The sequence below is a fragment of the Ursus americanus genome, chromosome 20 (genome assembly GCF_024610735.1).
Source record: "Ursus americanus isolate L20-20 chromosome 20, mUrsAme1.1.p, whole genome shotgun sequence".
Taxonomy (NCBI): Eukaryota; Metazoa; Chordata; class Mammalia; order Carnivora; family Ursidae; genus Ursus; species Ursus americanus.
In genome coordinates, this window is record NC_142146.1 from 7,994,039 (window position 1) to 8,013,938 (window position 19,900).

Here is a 19,900-nt window from a genome sequence, read left to right on the forward strand (position 1 = left end):
GGCCCAAAGTCAAACGTATTTACTAGATGCCCTTTACAGAAAAAGTCTGCCAACCCTTTCTAAAAGAAGCAGAGTAAGGCTTTGGGGAGAAGAAAAACGATTCTCCATGGAAACCTGGGTTGAAAACCAGGGTGAGAAAGGAGCCAATATGGAAATGTAGTCCATGAGGCTGAGGAGGCCACTCGACGTCCAGTCCACAGGTCTCTGAAGCCTGAGACAGGGAACGGTTGTCTCCTGAGAGAAAGGCTTTACCTCTTTTAACCAGAGAGCAATTAAGAGATGGTGGCTTCTCAGATCTGTTTCCGTTTTCCAGAAAGTCTTCTTCCAGGTAAAGAAACTGATGGGGTTTTGCCAACCAGTAAGTGGAGGGAGATGGGAGAGACCACTTCCAAGCTGGTGGGGAATGTCTGATTCGGGCAGCCAAGCTTGCATTTGCCCAGAACGCTAGGGAGATGGGGCCGCAAAAGTGGATGGAGGAATTTCTTAGAGGCCCTGGTTGGCACTCAGGGTTGTTCCTAAGAGGAAAATGGGGAGTTTGGCCCACTGGCTTCATAGGGAACCTGTACTCTTTGTACTTAGTAAAGGAGAAGTAGTCTTTACTTGCTCCTGGAAAGTCTATGCTGTCAGCTGGGCATTCTGAGGCTTCAGTCTGCCCACCACCTGCCCCAGAAAGATGCTTTTCCTTCCTCGGGAAACAATATAGTCATTTACCCAGAGAGACAAATCCAGGTGCAAATCCCAGGAACCCTGAGTTTCAGCCTCAGCCTGCCCAGTGCATGAGGCAGGTCCCTTGATTCCCTCTGTCTTGCTACTCTCCCTATAAAACAACTGCATTCCCAGCCTGGGAAGGTCTTTGCCTGAAGCCTTGGCTTATTTTCATTTTATAACTGTGGAAATTGAGTCCTGGGCTAATTTCTGAGCTGGTGCTTCATCTTCTCGGAATAGGTACTTAATTTTAGCTGGTGAGTGTATGCACCCACAAACCATGTGCATATATGTATGTGTGTGTGCATATATCCCCATGTGTATACATCAGTATATAGAAATGGTGAACTCAGTGCTTGCTGGATGGCAATTAGCAGCACTGGAAGACCTAAGCCAGCTTCGGGGGTAGGAAATAGTAGAGTACAAGGGGAAGGCAGACCAAGGACAGTGAGCTTTTACAAAGCCACAGGCCCCTCATCAGGAGGCTGTACCCTTGCGTGTCACTGAGGGGTGGGTGCTACAGCTATGGCGATGATGAGCAGTGTTTTAGCATTGGCCAAGATTGGGGCATCCACCATGGGGCTCCCCATTTCTGTGGCCACCCCATTTCTCGGAGCACCGCATGGTACTCCAGTGTTGACCAGGCAACCTCAGCCTGGTCTGGGGATGCCAGGCTCGGGCGACAGCCACAAAGGTGAACAGGACCAATATGGTCCCCGTCTTCATGGAGCATAATTTTAACAGGGGAGATAAACAGGAAACATGTACTGATAAAATCAATTAGTTACAAACCAGACGAGCAGTAACAGGAGAAAGTGCTCGAAACTACAAGAACTTACAATGGAAGCCTGAGCTCATGGCGGGCTCAGAGATGTGGTTTTGATGTGTTCGTGGAAGGATGAGAGGACACACACTGGGTGAACGAGGTGGAGGAAGTGGGGACCAGCTTTGGTGGAGGCCCTGCTTTTCCTGTGAACGCCAGTCTGAGGGGTAGCCAGCACAGGAGAGACAGAGGGACAGACGTGAGGAGGGCAGGGACCAGGTCTTGTCAGATTGTGTGCCACAGGATGATTTAGGTCACGTCCTTTTCATCACTTCTCACCTGCTTCCCACCCCACACCCAACGATGGGGAACTCAAACTGTCCCTCTCGCCTGTGACCCTGGAAAGCCACGTGCCAGGAGGAGCCTGTCAGCAGGGGCAGGGCTGGGTATTGTGGGGTCTGAAGCTTATATAATTTGGGAAGAAAGTTCCCTTGAAGAAAAATGTGAAATTACAAAAGACAAAGTCAGGGCATGACAGGGAGGGGCTTTCAGGTTCAAATCAAAGGCAAAGTCACCTTTGGTGCTTTCCCCTCATTCCTACCCTCAGAGAGCCTGCTTCTCTCGCCTGAGATATCCGTGCAGTCCACATCCACTTCCTCCTGTTCTCTCCTTGCTTGAGATGGCAAATAAAGCACCAGTGTCTTTTATCCGAAGTCTGGTGGAAATCTGGCTCTCCTTCCCCCCAGTAGTGTCCAAGGGAACACGGGACTTTCCTTTGTTTGCCCAAGCCATCCGTGAGTTTCCCCCTGCCACAATCAAGGCAGGGAATGTTGGCTGGGGCACTTTATTCTTTTGAAAATGTGAAAGAATATGAATTTCCATAGGCGAAATTATTCTGTCTGGTAGGTCTAGACTGTCCGTGGGCCAGCAAGTTCACTGGAGTCCGTGTTGGCGCTGCGAGAGCCGCTTGGATGTACCCTGTGGGACAGGAACAAATCACTTGGAACTGTGTTCTGTGGTGGGGGAAAACCCACAAACATTAGCAGTGACAGAGGAGATGTTTAATAGTGAATGACTTACAACTAAAAAATGACAACAGGCTCTTCTCTCCAAAATCCAAAATGATCAAAGCCACTTCACAGTAGTGAGGAGTGTCTGTCAGCCTGGAATGCCGGGAGCCTGCTGTCCGTAGATTAGACACGTCAGAGAGCTCCAGACCAATATGAGGGAGGGACTGGCCAGCCCGCTGAGGACCGCAGGGGAAAACTGTAACTCCTCCCGAAATGTCGCTCCCGATTCCCCTCCCAACCTCCACAGGTAGGCCCAGCTCAGCACACTGCACAAGCCCTCTGGACAGACGGCAGGCTTGGCACACCAACCGTTCGGCCCCAGCACTGGGGGGGGGCTTTGGCCATTAAGGCCCAATCTGGGTTAGAGGCTGCCCTCCAACCCCCCCACCCCTGAGATGTGGGCAAGAGTCCCCTAAGCCCTGGTGTTGTGCCCTCAGCCTAATAGCCTCATTGCTTTTGACTTTTCTCTTTGGAACTAAGCATTATAATATCCCATCTCTCAGGCAGAGCCCATCTCCACTAGAGATTTTCTGCCTCCCCAAGACAGCAAACAGAAGAAAATGACCACACTGTAATCTAAGAATTCTTTACACAACTGGATTATTATTCATGCACATCTGAGAGCATTTAGAGATCTTGTCAGACTTGGAAGGGACACCTGCCATGTCCCCTTCTTGAGGACCCTACCTGAAGAAGCACGTCAGTAGACTGAGACGTGAGCCACGTGAGCCACGTAAGGAATGCACTCCACAGCCCAGGCCCCCACTGATGCGGGTTTCCTGGAGCCTGAGGAGGAGCCCTCGCTGCGGTGCGAGGGCTGGCTTTGTGGAGGGGAGGGCGGGAAGCTTCCACAGAAACAGTCAGCGCTGGTTTGGAAACAAGTAGTTGGCTGGTATTTACTCCTTTGCCGTTCAATCCTGTCCTTCCTGTTGTCTCCCCCCCACAGACTGTCTTCGAGAGGAACTGCCGTTCGGAGGACTGTGCCGCGGACCTGCAGCTCCAGGGTCAGCTGCTGCTCTCCAGGTAACTCAGCGCTCCTTCTGCAGCCGCGTTCTGGGAGGCACGTTTGTCGTGACCCCAGGCCCCAAACCTGAATGTGCAGATGCCCCCCGCCCCCACAAAGAGGATAACTAGAGTTGGTGGGCTACAGTGTAATGGTATACAACGGTAGTTTATAGCTTACAGAGAAGTGTGTATATTATACAGTAATTTTTTTGAAAGATGTTATTTATTTGAGAGAGAGCAAGCTAGAGAGAGCATGTGCACCGTGCAGGAGCTCAGAGGGAGAGGGTCAGGCAGACTCCCTGCTTAGCTGAGCAGGGCACCGGATGCGGGGGCTTGATCTCAGGACTCCAGGATCATGACCTGAGCCGAAGGCAGACGCTTCACCGACTGAGCCACCCAGGCGCCCCTACAATAGTTTTAACAACAGCTATCATCTGGAGGGGATAATTTGCTTTTTGTTTCATTTCTGGTTCCATGTATCTCAGTTTAGCCTGTATTTCTGATTTGTGTGATGTATTTGTGTGGTGGACGTGGTACTTCATACTAATACTCATTGTATTAGATTGAACTATAAGAAATTGCCAGTATTTAACTGGGACAGGTCATATGATTCAACACACTATTACATGAAGATTCTTTTAACCGCTCCCCCCACACTTAACAACAGCATCTGCTTTCACAACAGGTGAAGGTTCTATGGCGGCGGGAGGGGGTGCAGGAGAGGGGCAGGTGGTCCTGGTCCAAGGGAACAGACAGTCCCTGTTGTTTCAGGCTTCCCTCCCATAGCGAGAGCCCCCCGGCGGAGGTACTCCACACACAGGCCTTCTGTTTCCTCTCTGCCAGCCTTTTCTTCTAGGTGTCTTGTAGGATGAAGGTGCTGGCCTGAACCATTTGGCCACATTTCAGAGAATGGTTTCCTTTCAAGACAGTTCTTTCTGAAAGATTGTTTTAGCCTGGGGGCCAGAAAGTCTCTCTATACATTTATTTCCATTCCTCAAAAACCATCCTCACTTTTGAGAGTTATTCTCCAAACGCCATATTATGTCCCTTATTTGTAAGCATGCGAGTTACGTTTGGGTGGGATGTAAGAAGTATCCCATCATGAACCAGTGGCTGCACTGGAACACTTACTTATGTTGATAAATAATCTATTATTCATCAAAGGAAAGTAATTCTAAATTCTTTTTCTTTTGTTTTCATTTATTGGGCAAAAGGTGATGTAACACCCCCCCACACACACACACACATGCCCAAATACTCCTCCAAGACACTTAAATGTTAATTAGCATCACTTTGACTTAGGACAAAAGTGGTAGATTAAAGTGGTATATGTTTTGCCAAGCTTAGAAGACGACTTCAAACAAATGAAGTGGATATCGGAATTTTTTGACATAAGAAGTTCCTGGGGTTATTAGAGAAACCAGTTCTAAAGAAAGTTCATAAATTATCAGGTCATTACTTTAGTTTTAAGTAGGTCTTCCAAAAAGTGTCTTAGGGACAAAGTAACATAAAACAAAAATACAATTTTTTTTTTTTTTGTCTTGAGGCAGACAGTAAATGTTTGAAATTTGTTTTGGATCAGAAAACTTTGTGTGTTGGGAAAATGTTCACTCACTCCAAGGTTAAATATTAGGTTAGAGAAGTCCTGATGTTCTTGCTGCCCATTAATGGACATAGTCAAGTTTATCACTGTTCAATTGTGCTTTTCATGTATTAAGATATATAACCCAAGGCTCATGGTCAGTAAGGCACCTTGTGGTTAAAACTGCCTCCACTGCCCCTCAGGAGTGCTGATCAGAATGAGTTCTGCTCTGTGGGCCCAGTAATTGATAATTTGAGAACTGGTATGGTGGCCAGGACCCGGACCCCCATATGTATCAGCTAGCTATAGCCACAGAAAAATACTGCATGACAAAGCACCACAAAACTCAATGGCTGGAAACAGCAATCATCTACTCTCGTGGATCTGCGGGTTGACTGAGGGTTGGCTAGTCCAGGCTGGGTTCAGCTGGACCTTGGCTGACTTACCCATGCATCTGGGGTTCAGCAGAGGGTAGGTTGATCTCGGCTAGGTTCCGGTAAGCCAGTTTAGTTCTGCTTCATGTGTCTTTCATTGTCCTGCTGGAACCACTCGGCTAGCACGGGCATATTCTTCTCATGACTTGGTGACAGCACAAAGGGCAAGCAGAAACACACAATAAGCCTTAAGGTCTCAGCTCAGACCTGGTGCACTCTTACTTGAGCCTTACTCTATTGGTCATAGAAAGTCATATGACTGACCCCAAAGTCAGGAGACAGGAAAATATTCTGTGCCCCCTTAATGAGAGGAACTGCAAAGTCACACAGCAGAGGACATAAGTTCACGCAGGGGTGAATTGAGACCTATAAGGCAGTCAGTCTGCTCTACCACATGAAGAAGAGGGCAGCTCTCTTTCCTGATACCTTATAGTTTTCAGGGTTATTTCAGCCTTTCTGGTAATTCCATCATCCTCGACTCAGACATGAGACCTAGAGACTGGGTAAGAGGATTTTCTGAATCTGTTTTTTTTTTTTGAAGATTTTTATTTATTTATTTGACACAGAGACAGCCAGTGAGAGAGACAGCCAGTGAGAGAGAGACAAGCAGGGGGAGTGGGAGAGGAAGAAGCAGGCTCCCAGCAGAGGAGCCTGATGTGGGGCTCGATCCCAGAACGCTGGGATCACGCCCTGAGCCGAAGGCAGACACTTAACGACTGAGCCACCCAGGCACCCCAAAGGATTTTCTGAATCTCAGAAGTGGTGTCCTTGGATGACAGCTATGATCCTCTCCTTAGGATGAGTTATTTCCCAGGAGGCCCCCAGGTCTCTCAAAACAGCCTTTTGTCTGGATCCCCCATTAAATCTTCATTGTATCTTGGGCCCATAGCTGTCCCCAAAGGAGTCATCAGAGAAACCGTAATTGGTAGTTGGATGGGGAGAGATACAAAACCAAATGGTGGTTTCGGGTACGTCGGATTTCCCCAGACCTTCATGTAGAGCCAGGCACAAAGTGAGAGAAGGCACAGTCAGTAAACTGCTCCTAGAAGCCGGGGTCTGAATTTGGTTGACAAAAGCTTAGTTGCTGGAACCAGAACTGAGCTGCTCTGGTTTATCACTGAGCTCTATTGAGCCATGATTGCCCCGGGTGGGATGCACATCCCGTGATTGCTCGTCAGGGAAACACTGGCACCATGCTGCAGAAACGAACGGTGTGTGTGCCCTGCTTTCCCGGCATGCATAGTGTAGGTGGGAGAGGGCAGCTGGGTGGCGGTGGCACCACCTGGTCTGGGCTAGAAGAGAGGTAGATGGGTCATTATAGGGCCCGGGAACGGCTTCCAGGAGGAGGAATGAAGGGGCGTGAGGAGCAGGATGCAGGTATTCTGGGCAGAGGGAAAATGTGAGCAGAAGCATGGAGGTGTGGAGGGCTGATGCCTATGAAGATCTGCAGGTGTCTGGAATGAAGGAGAGGGGGTCAGGAGCACATGGTGAGAGATGAGGCAGGACTGAGAGAGAGTGACGCGGTGTGGGTCCTCTGGTCCTCTCTTGCACTCAGAGAAAGCTTGTGTTTTGAGTCGGCTGTTCCCCATCCACCTCATTTCCTAGTCTGTGTCACAGGTGCACGGAGTCCCTTTGTCCTGGCACAGGAGCACCCTTGGCAGCGTTGGACTTATGAGATGTGTTGATCTGCACCATGGTGCCTCCCCAAGGACTTCAAAAGGGCAATTTGGACATGACTTTTGCCTTTCATAATGTCTCTGGAACCTAGCTCTCATGTTAGCTGTGACCCACTGTACTGAAAAGTTGAAGCCAAGTGGTAAGAGGAAAGATCCCTCCGATGACTGGGGTAGACAGTGCAGGACAAGGTGTTGTGGCTGGAAGCAGCCAAGTACCCATCAGACTGAGGAGGCATTGTCTGGAGAAGACAGAGGGAAAGACATCTGGGAGTGATTGGGTCGCCCAGAGTGTTCGGGGATCAAGCCAGGAAATGCTATCTGTGACAGGGACTCATGGATGTTTTGATTTTTCTCTCCAGAGAGCATGAATTCTGGCAGGCCTGTTGTCTCTTAAAACAATCAACTCTTTAATTAAAGGTTCACAGTCTTTAATGGGCTTGAGCCCATTTCCAAAACACGCCATTTCCAAAATGTCCAGGGACAGGGATGAAGGTGTTTGGATTGTTTCTATTAAAGAGAACTGAAAACTCCCATTTGTAAAGTGATGCGACTATGTTTTGTTTTGTCTGTCTGAATACTTAACAGTATCTAAGACTACATCACGTGATTAAGATAAAGAAAAAACAATGTAGACTATGGCAGTTGATCTAAAAATACATATATATTTTTTTGATGCCTCCCATAGGAGATCAGTGGAACATTTCAGTGCCTTCTGGCTAGCCAACCCGAATAATGAAAGAACTCTTAAGGGAAGTGAAAAGACACAGTAAAATATTTATGAAGTAAGAACCATCTAGCGGCTACATATAATGGTCCTACGTTGGTGGCCTTAACAATGCTATTATCACAGTGGAGGTGTGGGGTGAAGTGCATGTCCCAAAATCATTGGCTGGGAGACAGGTAGCTCCATCCATGAAAAATCAGCCTTCGAGAGGAAGATCGCTCCACCCAGAGAACTATTTAGAACCTGAAACAAATTATTCTTCTCAAAAGTGGCAAAGTGGCCGGAATTATCAACTGCACAGCATGCAGTAGAGGTAAAGTCTTGTTTGATAAAGGGGAAGAGACCCCTGTCTACGGGACCCCTACCATGCACTGGATGCCCTAGAGAGTCATCAGTATACATAGACACACGGTAGTGTCTTACCAGCTGTGCAGCCTTGGGCAAGTTGCTTAACATCTCTGTGCCTGTTTCCTCATCTGTTAAACGGGAGAAATGATAGCAACACCTTATAAAGTTATTCCAAGTATTTAATGAATTAAAACATTTAAGTGCTTCTGAAAGTGCTTGGCATGTAATAGGCACTCAGCAGATGAGAGTTAACATTATTCTTTCATTTAATCCTCTCAATGACACTAAGAAGTAAATATTACTACACTCTTTTTAGTGGGGAGGATACAGACGCTCAGGGAAGCCTGGTTACTGGCTCAAGTCATTAAAGTCAGAATGGCTAATTCTGCATCTTGCTCTCCTCCAGTGCACTAGCCTCAGTAGCTGTCGGGGACCGATACCCACTGGCTCTGAACCAGAAGTACCAAGGCTGGGGACCTTGAGGAGAAAGTCCTCCTCTGTATGAGAAGTCCCATCCAGAAAGGAGGTGGATGGGTTAAAAAGTCCATTATCAAGGTAGCTTCCATCCATCCCTGCTCCTGCTTCCTCGTGAACTGTCAGACATGTGAAACTCTATTCAACAGCTTTTCCCTCTGGAGACATTTGCTGCCTGTCCTGCTGGGTTGGTGGTGGTCTCTGCATTGAGTCACACATTCTTAACCCAGATAGGTTGGATTTTCCTCTCCATGGAGGGCCTCAGATTTGACCTCGAGCATGTGGCTGGCACATCAGCAGTTTCCTCACAGGTAAAGTCGCCGTCATTGTTATTATTTTATGAAGGAAGGTGAGCAGGAGCTGATCAGAAACCTGGAAAACTTGTGCCCTGACCAGAATATTAGCCATTTGATTTACTGTTTTTTTCCCTTCGCTGTCTGTCCCAGGTCTGGAAGAAAAATGCAAAAGTCTGTTGATTGGGAGCAGCTGGCTTTTTTAGTTGCTGTTTCTGGAATCTCTGGAAACAGGAATGGTTTTTTCGAGGGTGTATTCTTGAAAGAAAAATGAAATGGTCCAGTGAATAGGAGTTTTTGAAATGAGTCAAAGGATTGCTTGCTCATCTTCACTCCCCTCTCTCGGAATAAGTCTTTGCTTTTGCTCTGATGTGGGTTCCCTAATGGGAAGCAGCAGGTGTGTCTCCCACATTCAGGAACACATCAAGGCTGAATGGACATGTGGGTGGTCCTTCTGTGGGAGTTACCTAGGCAGAGGGTAGGATTTAGGCCCCTGGGAAGGTAATCAGCAGAGTCAGGCAAGCAGAGACATGCATACACTGGGAGGGGTATTGAAGGATGCGGTATCCTTCCAGAGTGCCTAGCTTCTACTCACCTGAGAGGAGGTGACACAGCGCTAGTATATCGTTTATTTGACAAATAGTAACAAAACACTGGCTGTGGATAAACCAGGCTTGGTGGAAACAAATAGGGACAATTTACTGCATCCCAGTGCAACACTAGTGTATCAGTTACTTACTGCTGTATAACAAGTCACCCCAAAACTTCATGCGTTGGAGAAACCACCGCTTATTTGTCTCCTAATTCTGTGGATCATCTGTTTAGGTTGGGCTCAATTGTTTGGGTCTTCTGGTCTCCTGGGCTCCCTCGTGGATCTGCAGCCAAGTTCAGTTTGGCCAGTTGCCTCTGTTTGTGATGATTGGCTTGTCATTGGCCAGAGTCCCTCCCCTGGCCTCCACATGGTCTCTCATCCTCTAGCCAGCTAGCCCAGGCTTATTCTTACTGTGGGGCAGGGGTCCAAAACCTAGCACAGCAGTGCACAAGGACTCGTGAAGTCTAGTTTCACTGTCACATTCTGTTGATCAAAGCAAAGTCACAGGGCCAATGGGATTCAAGAGGTGGGGAAATAAACTCTGCTTCCTGGTGGGAGAGGCTGCAATGTCACATGACAAGGGATGTGAAGGGAGAGACGCCATCAGTCAGTTCATCATACCCAGCTACCACAGTGGATGGCTGCAGCTTCGTCCTGCAAGGAGATGCTAAGGAATGGTGGAAAACACCTCACACGGCATCAGAGGGAAGGAGGGACTGGGGTAGTTGACTCTCAGTCATTGGTTGAGGGCTACTCTGGAGTTGGGAGGGTAGGGACAATTAATTCCCTGGCACCTCCAGCCTGTGACAGCAGCCTTGTCTAGTTCTAGAAAAAGATCCTTGGATACGTAGATGCAAACACTGGCAGCTGGAAGTCAGCAGGAGCATTTGAAACAATCCGAGGGGGGGTGGCAGGGGCATGGATTATGTCTGCTACACCCACTTTTGTGAAGAATCTCAGTTGATGAATGTATTCTGGAATTTCTAACAGGAGCGTTATAGCACCTTTTGACCCCAAGGCTTACTCCCTTTAAAACTTCCTGAGAATGCTTTCTTTCCATGTTTTGTCAAATACCCAACATTTTCCATTACTATGGTAACTTTATTTTCTATTGCGTTTGTTGATTCCTTTGTCCCTTCTCTAACCAACATAACCACGTATTGCCCACATGCTGAAGAGCATTTGGTTGTAGAGCAAACCCATGAGCCAAGTACAGGGCTGGGAGCTTTGTTCCCATTTTCCTGAGGGCAGCAGGAAAGGCAGGTAAGGGATGTGTCCACAGCACATCCCCGACAGAGAGGATAAACCCTCTGGCTCCTCCACCATCCTGGGAGAGCCCTGAGTGGAGCTAGGTCAGGTAGCTGTGTTTCTTTGGAGCCCTGGCTCCAGCCAGGCTGGGGATTAGCACAGAGGGTGTTCTGTGATGCCCTCTCCGTTGTCCTACATAGTAACTCAGGCAGGGTAGAAACAAGCCCAGCTCCCAGGGGCTCATTGTTAGTGGTTTGCATTATGTACTGGGAGCCATAGCATTTCAGGTGCAGAACGGGAAGCTGATAGGTGGGAACTGGAGTCACTTATCTGAGGCCCAAAAGAAAGTTACATGGCAGTGGCAGGAAAAACACCTGCTGGTAGGTTCCTGAGTCCAAGTCCAGTGTCCCAACCATTAGACCCATGGCCTGTGTCTTTAAATAGCCATGGCAGCAGCTTGGAGAACCTGGCCTGTCTCTGATGTCCACTATGCCCCTAACCAAGTGGAAATGACTTTAGGAACTTCCTTCCCATCTCAGTGCAGATCTGATTTGTAGTTTCCTAAATGGCCTACCAGCCTCAGTGTGAGGTTGGGGACAGTGGGCCACCACCTGAGGAACTGACCATGTTCCCTTGTTGGGCAGATTGAAAACATGGAGGGGAGGTCACTTCATTTTCAGACACACATAGCCCCCAACACGAGCAGCAGAAATCTATCCCAAAAAATACTGGATTTCAGGGACAGCCTTCCCCTGCCAAGCAGACACGGGAATTTTCCATCTGGATGGTGAGAGGATGGGGAATCCATAAAGGAACGTTGAAGGCAGGGTTTCAGGCAACCATGGCAACCGCAGAAGCTGCTGGGAACATGCCTGCCCATAGCCCACCTCCCTCCTGAGTGACCTGGGGAGTCTGGGTCTACCTCACGGGTGTACCTAATAAAATTTTATTTGGTAATATTTTCCTTGGCTTCCAAATATAGCCGACCACTGGAGGTTTTATGTGTAAGCATCTTTCCAGCAGGGTCAAAATGATATGGCTGTTACTTTCCTTCTCCCTGGACATTTAAACCAAGAAAAGGAACTACGAAGAGAAGGTAGCAGCCAGGTCCCTCACGTCTTGAGTTGAGAGCAGACAGGAGCCATGTGCTATTTCTTCGCTAAGATGCTTGCAGTTTATTCTGTAGCTGGGTCAGTGGTCTCTTGCCACTGTTACTAGCCTCACCCATCCCAGGGCAGACTTTTGTTACTGTAAGAAAAGCCAGATTCCGAGGACATGCAGTTGTTTTGTTTTCGAAGTAAATCTTCTCCCACACATACTTTCCTTGTTGTCTTGCACATACCCCCTCGTTAGCAACTTTCCCAAGTTTGTTCTGGCCCTGCTGCTCTCCACAGATGAAAAAGCAAAGACAAGTGTGGCTGAGGAGGGATAATCCTTTTGCTTTGTCCCCAGTGGTCACTGGCCCCTCCCCCATAACCAAAGGTGACAGACTTGGGTATCACACGGACCACCAGTAAGTCACGGTTCATCACAAATTGCTGTGAGAAGGGAGGTACGCTGTAAAGAACTTCTAGATTTTATGATCCTGCTTTTCTGACTCCATGCCAGGTGATCTTGACCCAAACACGGCAAGGCTGGGTGGATGCGGTTGGTGCCACACCCAGACCCTTTTTACTGTGCAGGCGCCAGGTGCCCACTGCCGCTGGTGCTGGCTGCTAGGGGCTCGCAGCTTCCCCTCCTCTGGTCTGGAGAATGGCCCTCGCTCATAGGAGTCACCTTGCCTGGGAGGTTACCCCCACCACGGGGTGGCTCCCAGCCAATGACAAAAAGCCAGCCCCTTGTCTCAAGTGTAGGTAATCCATGCTGCGGTTTGTGCTCCAGAAAGCCCATGTGAATTAGGCGACTCTACCCGAGACCACAGTCTTGCTCAGCATCTTCCCTGCCCCATCCTCCTTCCAAGGCCCCTTGCTCCGCCTCGCATCCCTTGATAAACCATCTGGATCCCCAGCAGAGACTGCTTCCAGGGAGACGGACCTGAGAGGCTACATGTCTTAGACCTCACATCCTTTTTGTTCCTTCTTGGATCTCCTGGCAGTCTGATTCTTTTTTTAGGAATGTGAGTTTTGAGAGGAAACTAAATCCAACGCATTTAGCAGGTATCAGTGGGGGAAAACAGTTGCCAATGGACTTTTCATCTGCCCTCTTGGAATTGGAGGGGTTTTTTGGTTTCTAAAAACCAGGCCCTTTGAACGATGTGTAGGAGGTCCCTTCAGGTGGTGAGAAGGATTTTGTGTCATCCATCCATCCATCCATCCATCCATCCATCCATCCATCCATTTACCTATTTAAGAGAACACGTGAGCAGGGGAAGGGGCTGAGGGAGAGAGAGAATCTCAAGCAGACTCCGAGCTGATCTCAGGGTCGTGAGGTCATGACCTGACCCAAAACCAAGAGTTGGAAGCTCAACTGACCAAACCACCAGGCGCCCCAGGATTTTGTGTCTTTAGGATTACTTCTGGTTGCCTTCTCCCTGGGACTTTGTTTTTAAAGAGGGCTCTGCAGACACAAGGGATAAAAGGAGAGTGGGTGCCCTGGTGAGAGATGGCTTTCACTGCAAAGGTCCTGTTGGGTGGGGGACTGAAAGCAGTTACCAGCTTTTGTACATGAGGGAATGCATGATACTCAGGTGGAGTAATCAGCCTTCCTTGCCGGGGGTACTGGGCTGTTTTTTAGAATGTTTTCTATGATAATGAAATTTGAACAAGAGGTGAATGCCATTGTTTCGGTCAATAGTTGTGTTTCTTCAAGAAAAAATGAAAAATGAATTTTTTAATTGTCCCTTTTGTTTCTTTTTCCTGGTGTGGAAGAACACAAACAATTTAACCTTCTAAGCTGAGAAGGAGAAGATTCTCATATGCACCTCCTTGGCCTGACTCCCCAGGTTCATCAGTTTTAAAGATGGGTTGTTGTTAGTCCAGGGACAGTGGAATCGAGGTGAAGGAAATCCACAGCAATTGCAAATATCTTATTATTCACCTTTCAGAAATGACATTCTTGTCTTTCCTTTCTCCCACAGCATGGCCTCTCCTTCCCGTCATTAAACCAGCCCCTCTCCCTCCCCTTCCCAGAGGACAGAGGCTCTAACCTGGGTCCACATCCCCTTAGTGATCTGTACATAGAGTTCAGAGAGTCTGTGAACTTGGGTAGGAAAACAATTTTTGTTTTCACTCACTTCAAACTGAAATGTAGCATTTTATTCAGTCATGAATGTAGACAACAAAGCATAGGAATATTAGCAGGACCTCCGACTGTCACACGTAGAAATCACTGATGTTTTCCTATCAAGTTACAATGTTGCAGATGTTTCAAAATATCATGTACATTCATCCCTACTTCGAAGTTATGGTAGTTACTAGACCCACCACCAAATCTTATTACTTAATGTCATAAAAGAAAGAACACATATTACTAAACCATACATTTTAAAATGTTATTATACTTTTGTGTGATTGGTTTCTTTGTAATCTGATTTTTCATTTTATGGATTTTAAAACACTATTTTGATAAGGGGGCCATTCATTTCAGGAGACCACCAAGAGTATCTGGTGACACAAAAACAGGCTAAAACTTTACCCTGTTCAGAAATTTTTCCTGATTATGGGAAAAGATACATTCTGGAGAAGTAAATGTTTTGCTTTGTTGGCAGGAGTAGACAGAAGATTTTTATTATAATATGCAGAACCGGGATTTCATTATAAAGCCATTGTCATGTTATATTTTTCTTTTTTTAATGTAAGACCAAACTTTGAAAGAACTGAAGGAAGTGTTTCCCTGACTTTCTGACTCTTAGGGTCTGTAATATACTGATTGAAAAGTATACATTAGTTCCTTGTTCTTGGTTTATTAAAGACACAGGTAACTGTCCATCAGAGCTTTGATGAGCTCCAGGAAATGAGTGCTTCAGGCCCAAAGCAGAGAAACTGGGCTGGGGGTGAATGTGGTAGCCACTGTGTGGACAGATGGGCACACTCATGGTTGTTCGACCTGCTGTGTCTGCTGTGTTTTCCTGTTTCTACCTTCAAGGAGCTCCAGAGACCCAGAAAGGAGAGCTCTTTTCTTCTTGCTCCTATGACTCCTCACCTCACAGGAAAAACGGTTCCAAACCGGGAAGGCTTGTAATTTCAACACGTTTTATTGTCTGTGACCATTTATGTCCCCCATTTGCTTCTTGAGGTTGAAGCAGGGAAAAATTATGGCCATGACCGACTTCCTTGTCAGGGGACCACAGTGGCCCTGCTGATTTGGGTTCTCTTGAGTTATCTGGCCTGCCAGCTTCCATGAAATGCAGATCAGATTTTTGCATTTTGAGCATGTGGTGGCCAGGTTTCAGGAGCAGCTGATGTGTGGTACAGGGTGGCACCATGCCACTGCTGGGTCGAGTGATACATCGCTGCACACCATCCTGTCTTATGACATCAGACCTCTAAGCAGCCTGCAGATTTGGGGAATTCCTTTGTGCCCTCCCTGCCCCCCGCCCCCGGCAAAATATTCTTTGTCTTTAATCCAGTTGTTACAGTGAGTGGACCTGATTTGTTCCAGATGTCCTAAGATTTAGTGATTCCAGAAACTACTAAAGTAAAGGCTGATGAGGATTTGAATTCCTCTGTTAGCTGAGAACCAGCAGTTCTTTTCACAGTTAAACAGATGGGGGAGGGGGAGGGCGGACCCTCTGGCTTTTCGTGTTTGCCTTGTTAGGAAAAGGATGACCATTGAAGCAAATACTGATTCTACCACTCCAGGAGTTATTAAATGAGCCAGATCTAGGACCGAATTGATGCTAGCAAAGTCAGGATATAGGCATGTTATTTTTTTTAAAGTACCACATATTTACGTTAATTATCTGAATGTTGCTAGGGAAACCACTATTTTGGCTCAGATCACCTCAATAAATGCTTTTCTCTCACTTTATGAGCATAAAACTGGTCCAGGTGGGTACATTTGAGGGAGATAGAGGTATTTCTGGCTTCATATAAGCGGTTTTCAAACCAGAACGTCAGGCCCAGGAATCATTCCGGTGACCCACTGTAAACTTTAATTGACGTGCCTTACAGAGGTGCCTCATGATCCCTCTCTGGAGTTAATAACCATATGGATCTGTTTTGCACGATTAGAAGGGGTTTATAAAGCATGGTGAGATGTGAGGCACGTCTCAAACTATACGGCATGATAACCTGCTTTGGGAGAAGTTTAAAACCTACATCCATAGAGTGTGTTGTGTGATGATAGTGTTTCTGGTGGATGCTGCATTTGAGAATATAAATAATATGAATACTAAAACCACTTAAAGTTATGGATTTAAAATGAAAGAAGAAATTAAAGTAGACAGTTGCTGTTTAGATTTTCATAAGTGTATTTGAAAGTAGGCCCATGTCGACATAGCTGCTGGGAGGGGTGTGGGACAAGCCGTGTAAGTGCATCAGCCGAGGCATGCAGCCGCAGCCCAGACAGACGACTGCGGTGCGTGTCCAGGGAGACCAAGTGGGACAGCTGGAGGAGAGGCTGAGTGGTGGCAGAGGTAGGGCACGGATAGCTTTGAAGCGGGCTGCTCCCAGATGTGGCACTGAGTTTGAAAGCAAAACGTGTTGTAGGCTGTGAAATGAAAGGATCTTGAGCAGGTCGGCCTGAGGAACATCAAATGGGTTAGGCCGGGTGGTTCAGGGCTGAGGCTGTAAACGGCAGGAGGTTGCCCGAGGCCTGGGTTTATGTGGGGCCGGCTGCAGGATCCCCACAGGATAAGCCTAACCCTCAGGCAGAAGTAACAACTCCTATCATCCTAGAGTAGATCAAAATATAAAACAAGGTGAGATTTGATTTCTTAAATATATTTAGGATTGTACCTTTTTGATACATATACTTTTTGAATATATTTCTTGGTGATTTTTTTTAGTAAAATAAATTCATATTTGCCACAGTAGCTAGAAACTTATAAATCAGGAAACTTTAGTGTTTTTTCACAGCAGTGAAAATTGATATTTGAACTCTAACTTATCAATGAGATCTACAGGAATCCAAAGAAATAGGCAGTCACTAACTAAAATAAGCCAGCAAATCAAAACAATTTCCCATCCCTGTTGGAAAGAGAAATTTCAGAGCTGATACTAGAACATTCCATGAGAACTTACTCCTTCGTAGTCCCTTGCTGGACTTCCTGGTTTCCTTGTCCAGAGTTCTGTTACATGAGAATGACCATCTTGGGAAAAGGATAGCTTCTCCGGCTTATTACAAGCTGAGAGAAAGGGATCAAGAGTCTGAAAACACAGTGCACAACACTCAGTGTATATAGTATTTGGTGAGGGCATTCGTCCTGGCATCTTACCTATAAAGGCTGAGGTTGACAGCTTCATTCTTCGGAGACATAGAAATGTTGGCGGCTTGAGAATGGGTTTTCATATTGTTTGGTCTAGATCCCTAATTCTCTCTATAGAGGGGTTGCCTGTGTCACAGAGGAGAGGCCTCCAGTCTGGCTCTTCGAATGCAAACACTTCAGTGACAAATCTAGGGGGCTTTGGCATAACACTCAGAAGCAGCGGTAGGCTGAACTGTAAGAGCTCACAGCCCCTAGAGGTGAACAGAGGCTGAGGACTTATCACCTTAACTACATTCTGGGGCAAAATGGTGTGAACCCTGTTGTGCCTTAGAAGTATCAACAGCTGGCTCCCCAGGCTGGGAAGCTGAGGTGAGTCCCCCACAGAGCACATGCCCTGCAGAGGTGGCCTCAGAACTTTATCTGTTGTCATCGAGACCCTCTCAGATTGGTCCCTGGTCCTGCTCTCCAAAGTGGATTGCAGTAGGGTAGCTCAGAAATATATACCCCTTGGATTTCACAAGAGTGGTGTCCTGTTTGTTTTACCCTAATGGGTACTGACTGGTTTAGGGCAGGGGCAATATTCAAAATAGTTAAAAACCTCTACAGGATTGGCGCAGCTGCCTTGAACACAACTAGGACAGCGCCCCTGGCGTAACGCCCCGAGGTCGGCTCCGGGTGAGGGGTGTGTTCACTCACCTGCATGGGCTGGAACCATCAGTGGAAGTGGAGCCTGTGGCCCCTGAGATGTATCCTAATAACAGTGGCTCAGGAAAGGAAGCGAGCAGGGCGGTGATCGCAAGGGGTGGGGTGGGGTGGGTTTTCTCCAGGGCCTTGGGCCCCTGCCAGACATTCACAGGTAAGATTAACTGAGCTGGTCTGCCAGCGACAGGCCTCACTCACCGGGTCAGGCTTCCACCCACAGAGCTGGAGTAAGCCCCCCAGCAGGCCGTGTGTAACAGTGCCCGCTTCTGCCTGCTTTGCCCACCAGGTAACAGGCTGAGGCTGGGGAGAGACCCTCCCTCCCAGCCGCAGCCCTTGACCCATGGCCTGTGGGAATCACAGGTAAATACTTCCCTCACCTTGCCCATGGGATGACTCTGAGGTGAACATTCTGTAAGTGTCCCCAGTAACCCCGGCAGGACGAAGCTGCAGGTGCCCACAGGGGTGATGGACTTGATATCACAACCTTTTTTGGTTGCCTCTCCTTCCATGTCTCACTCCATCTCTCACCTACTGGTGTTTTCGGGGATCACCTCCTGCATATATGAATTGTTTGTTCTCAGACTTGCCTCAGGGTCTGCCTCTGAGAGAGCCAGGCTGAGACCTGCCTGATTGCCGAGGTCCACCTGGCTGGCTTCACGGTCTCCCACCACGTCGCACGTAACCAGTGAGGCTTAGCTGCACCGAGTACAACTTTGGGCATCCGATTTTGGTGAAACTCCAAATTACTCTGTGACGGAAAAAAGTGCACATGTGGAATGGCTTTTTCTGATATCTCATAATGTTTATTATGGCATTTTACAAGCAAGTGGGTTTCAGGAACTAAGTATTATCAATTTCATTTTTTAAAATAATTTTATTTTCACCCAAATGTACTTTATTTTCCCTAGACTGTTACTTTGCAAGTAACATGAACAAATATGTACCACTGAAGATGAATCAAAAATCAACCACATTGTTAAAAGTAAGATACATAGAATTTACTGAAAGTCTAGGATGGTCCTGGCCAGTAGAGATATAATGAAAGCCACATATTCAGTTAAAAAATTTCCAGTAGTTACACTGAAGAATTAAAGTGAAACAAATGGTTGAAGCAAATGCCATTTAACGTATTTAATAAATCATTTAAATGTAATTAATATGAAAATGATGGAGGTTTTTACACCCTTTTTTATTTTATTGTGCTAAGTCTTAGGAACTAGATACGTATTTTATACTTAATTCAGAGCTGCCACATTGCAAGTGCTTTGAAGCCACATGTGACTAGTGCCCACTGTGTTAGACGGCACAGGCCTAGAACATGAACTTCAGGGTTGTTGCACCCAGTAGGCGAGGGAGCCGAGGTAATTATACCCCAGTCACCATCAGTCATTGGTTGAGGGCTGCTCCAGGGCTGTCAGGGACTTTATTCCTTGGCACTCTGCCGGCCTGCCAAGAAAAGTCCTCCAGCAAAAGACGGGGATGCTGGCAGATGGAATTTCAGACTTCAGTGATAAGACCTTAGCGGACAAGATAGAACCACCTATAGCCTACTGCATTTTGTAATACTTTCACTCTGGTCCCTTATTATTTACTAATTGCTTGCAATACTGCCTGGCTTTGGTGACTTAAGATAACACGGTTAAGTTCATGGTCTGGAGGATCAACCCAAAACTGGGACATTGAGATTCACAGGAATCTGGATGCATCCTACATCTTCTTGCTTCCCACTCATCTTACTACTAAGAATGTGTTTTTCCTGTTCCTTTCCATATTGTTGGAGTCACCTCCATCCTTTCACCTGTTGTTTATTTTCTTCTGTATCTGAAATCTACTACCTGTTTCCACCCCTGTGCTCCTCATTCTTTGAGGTGGGGCTCAATTCCCACCTCTCTCAGGAACCTCTTAGGATAACTTCAG

General features: G+C 47.1%; 1 protein-coding gene across 1 annotated transcript in view; it reads left to right on the top strand.

The window, feature by feature from the left end:
• Positions 1 to 19,900, top strand: part of ITGA9 (integrin subunit alpha 9) — a 326,298-nt gene that overhangs the window by 175,321 nt on the left and 131,077 nt on the right. Inside the window, exon 17 of the mRNA XM_045798248.2 lies at positions 3,485 to 3,561. Within this exon, the coding sequence (XP_045654204.2) occupies positions 3,485 to 3,561 (77 nt within the window). The remainder of the gene's footprint in view (positions 1 to 3,484; positions 3,562 to 19,900) is intronic.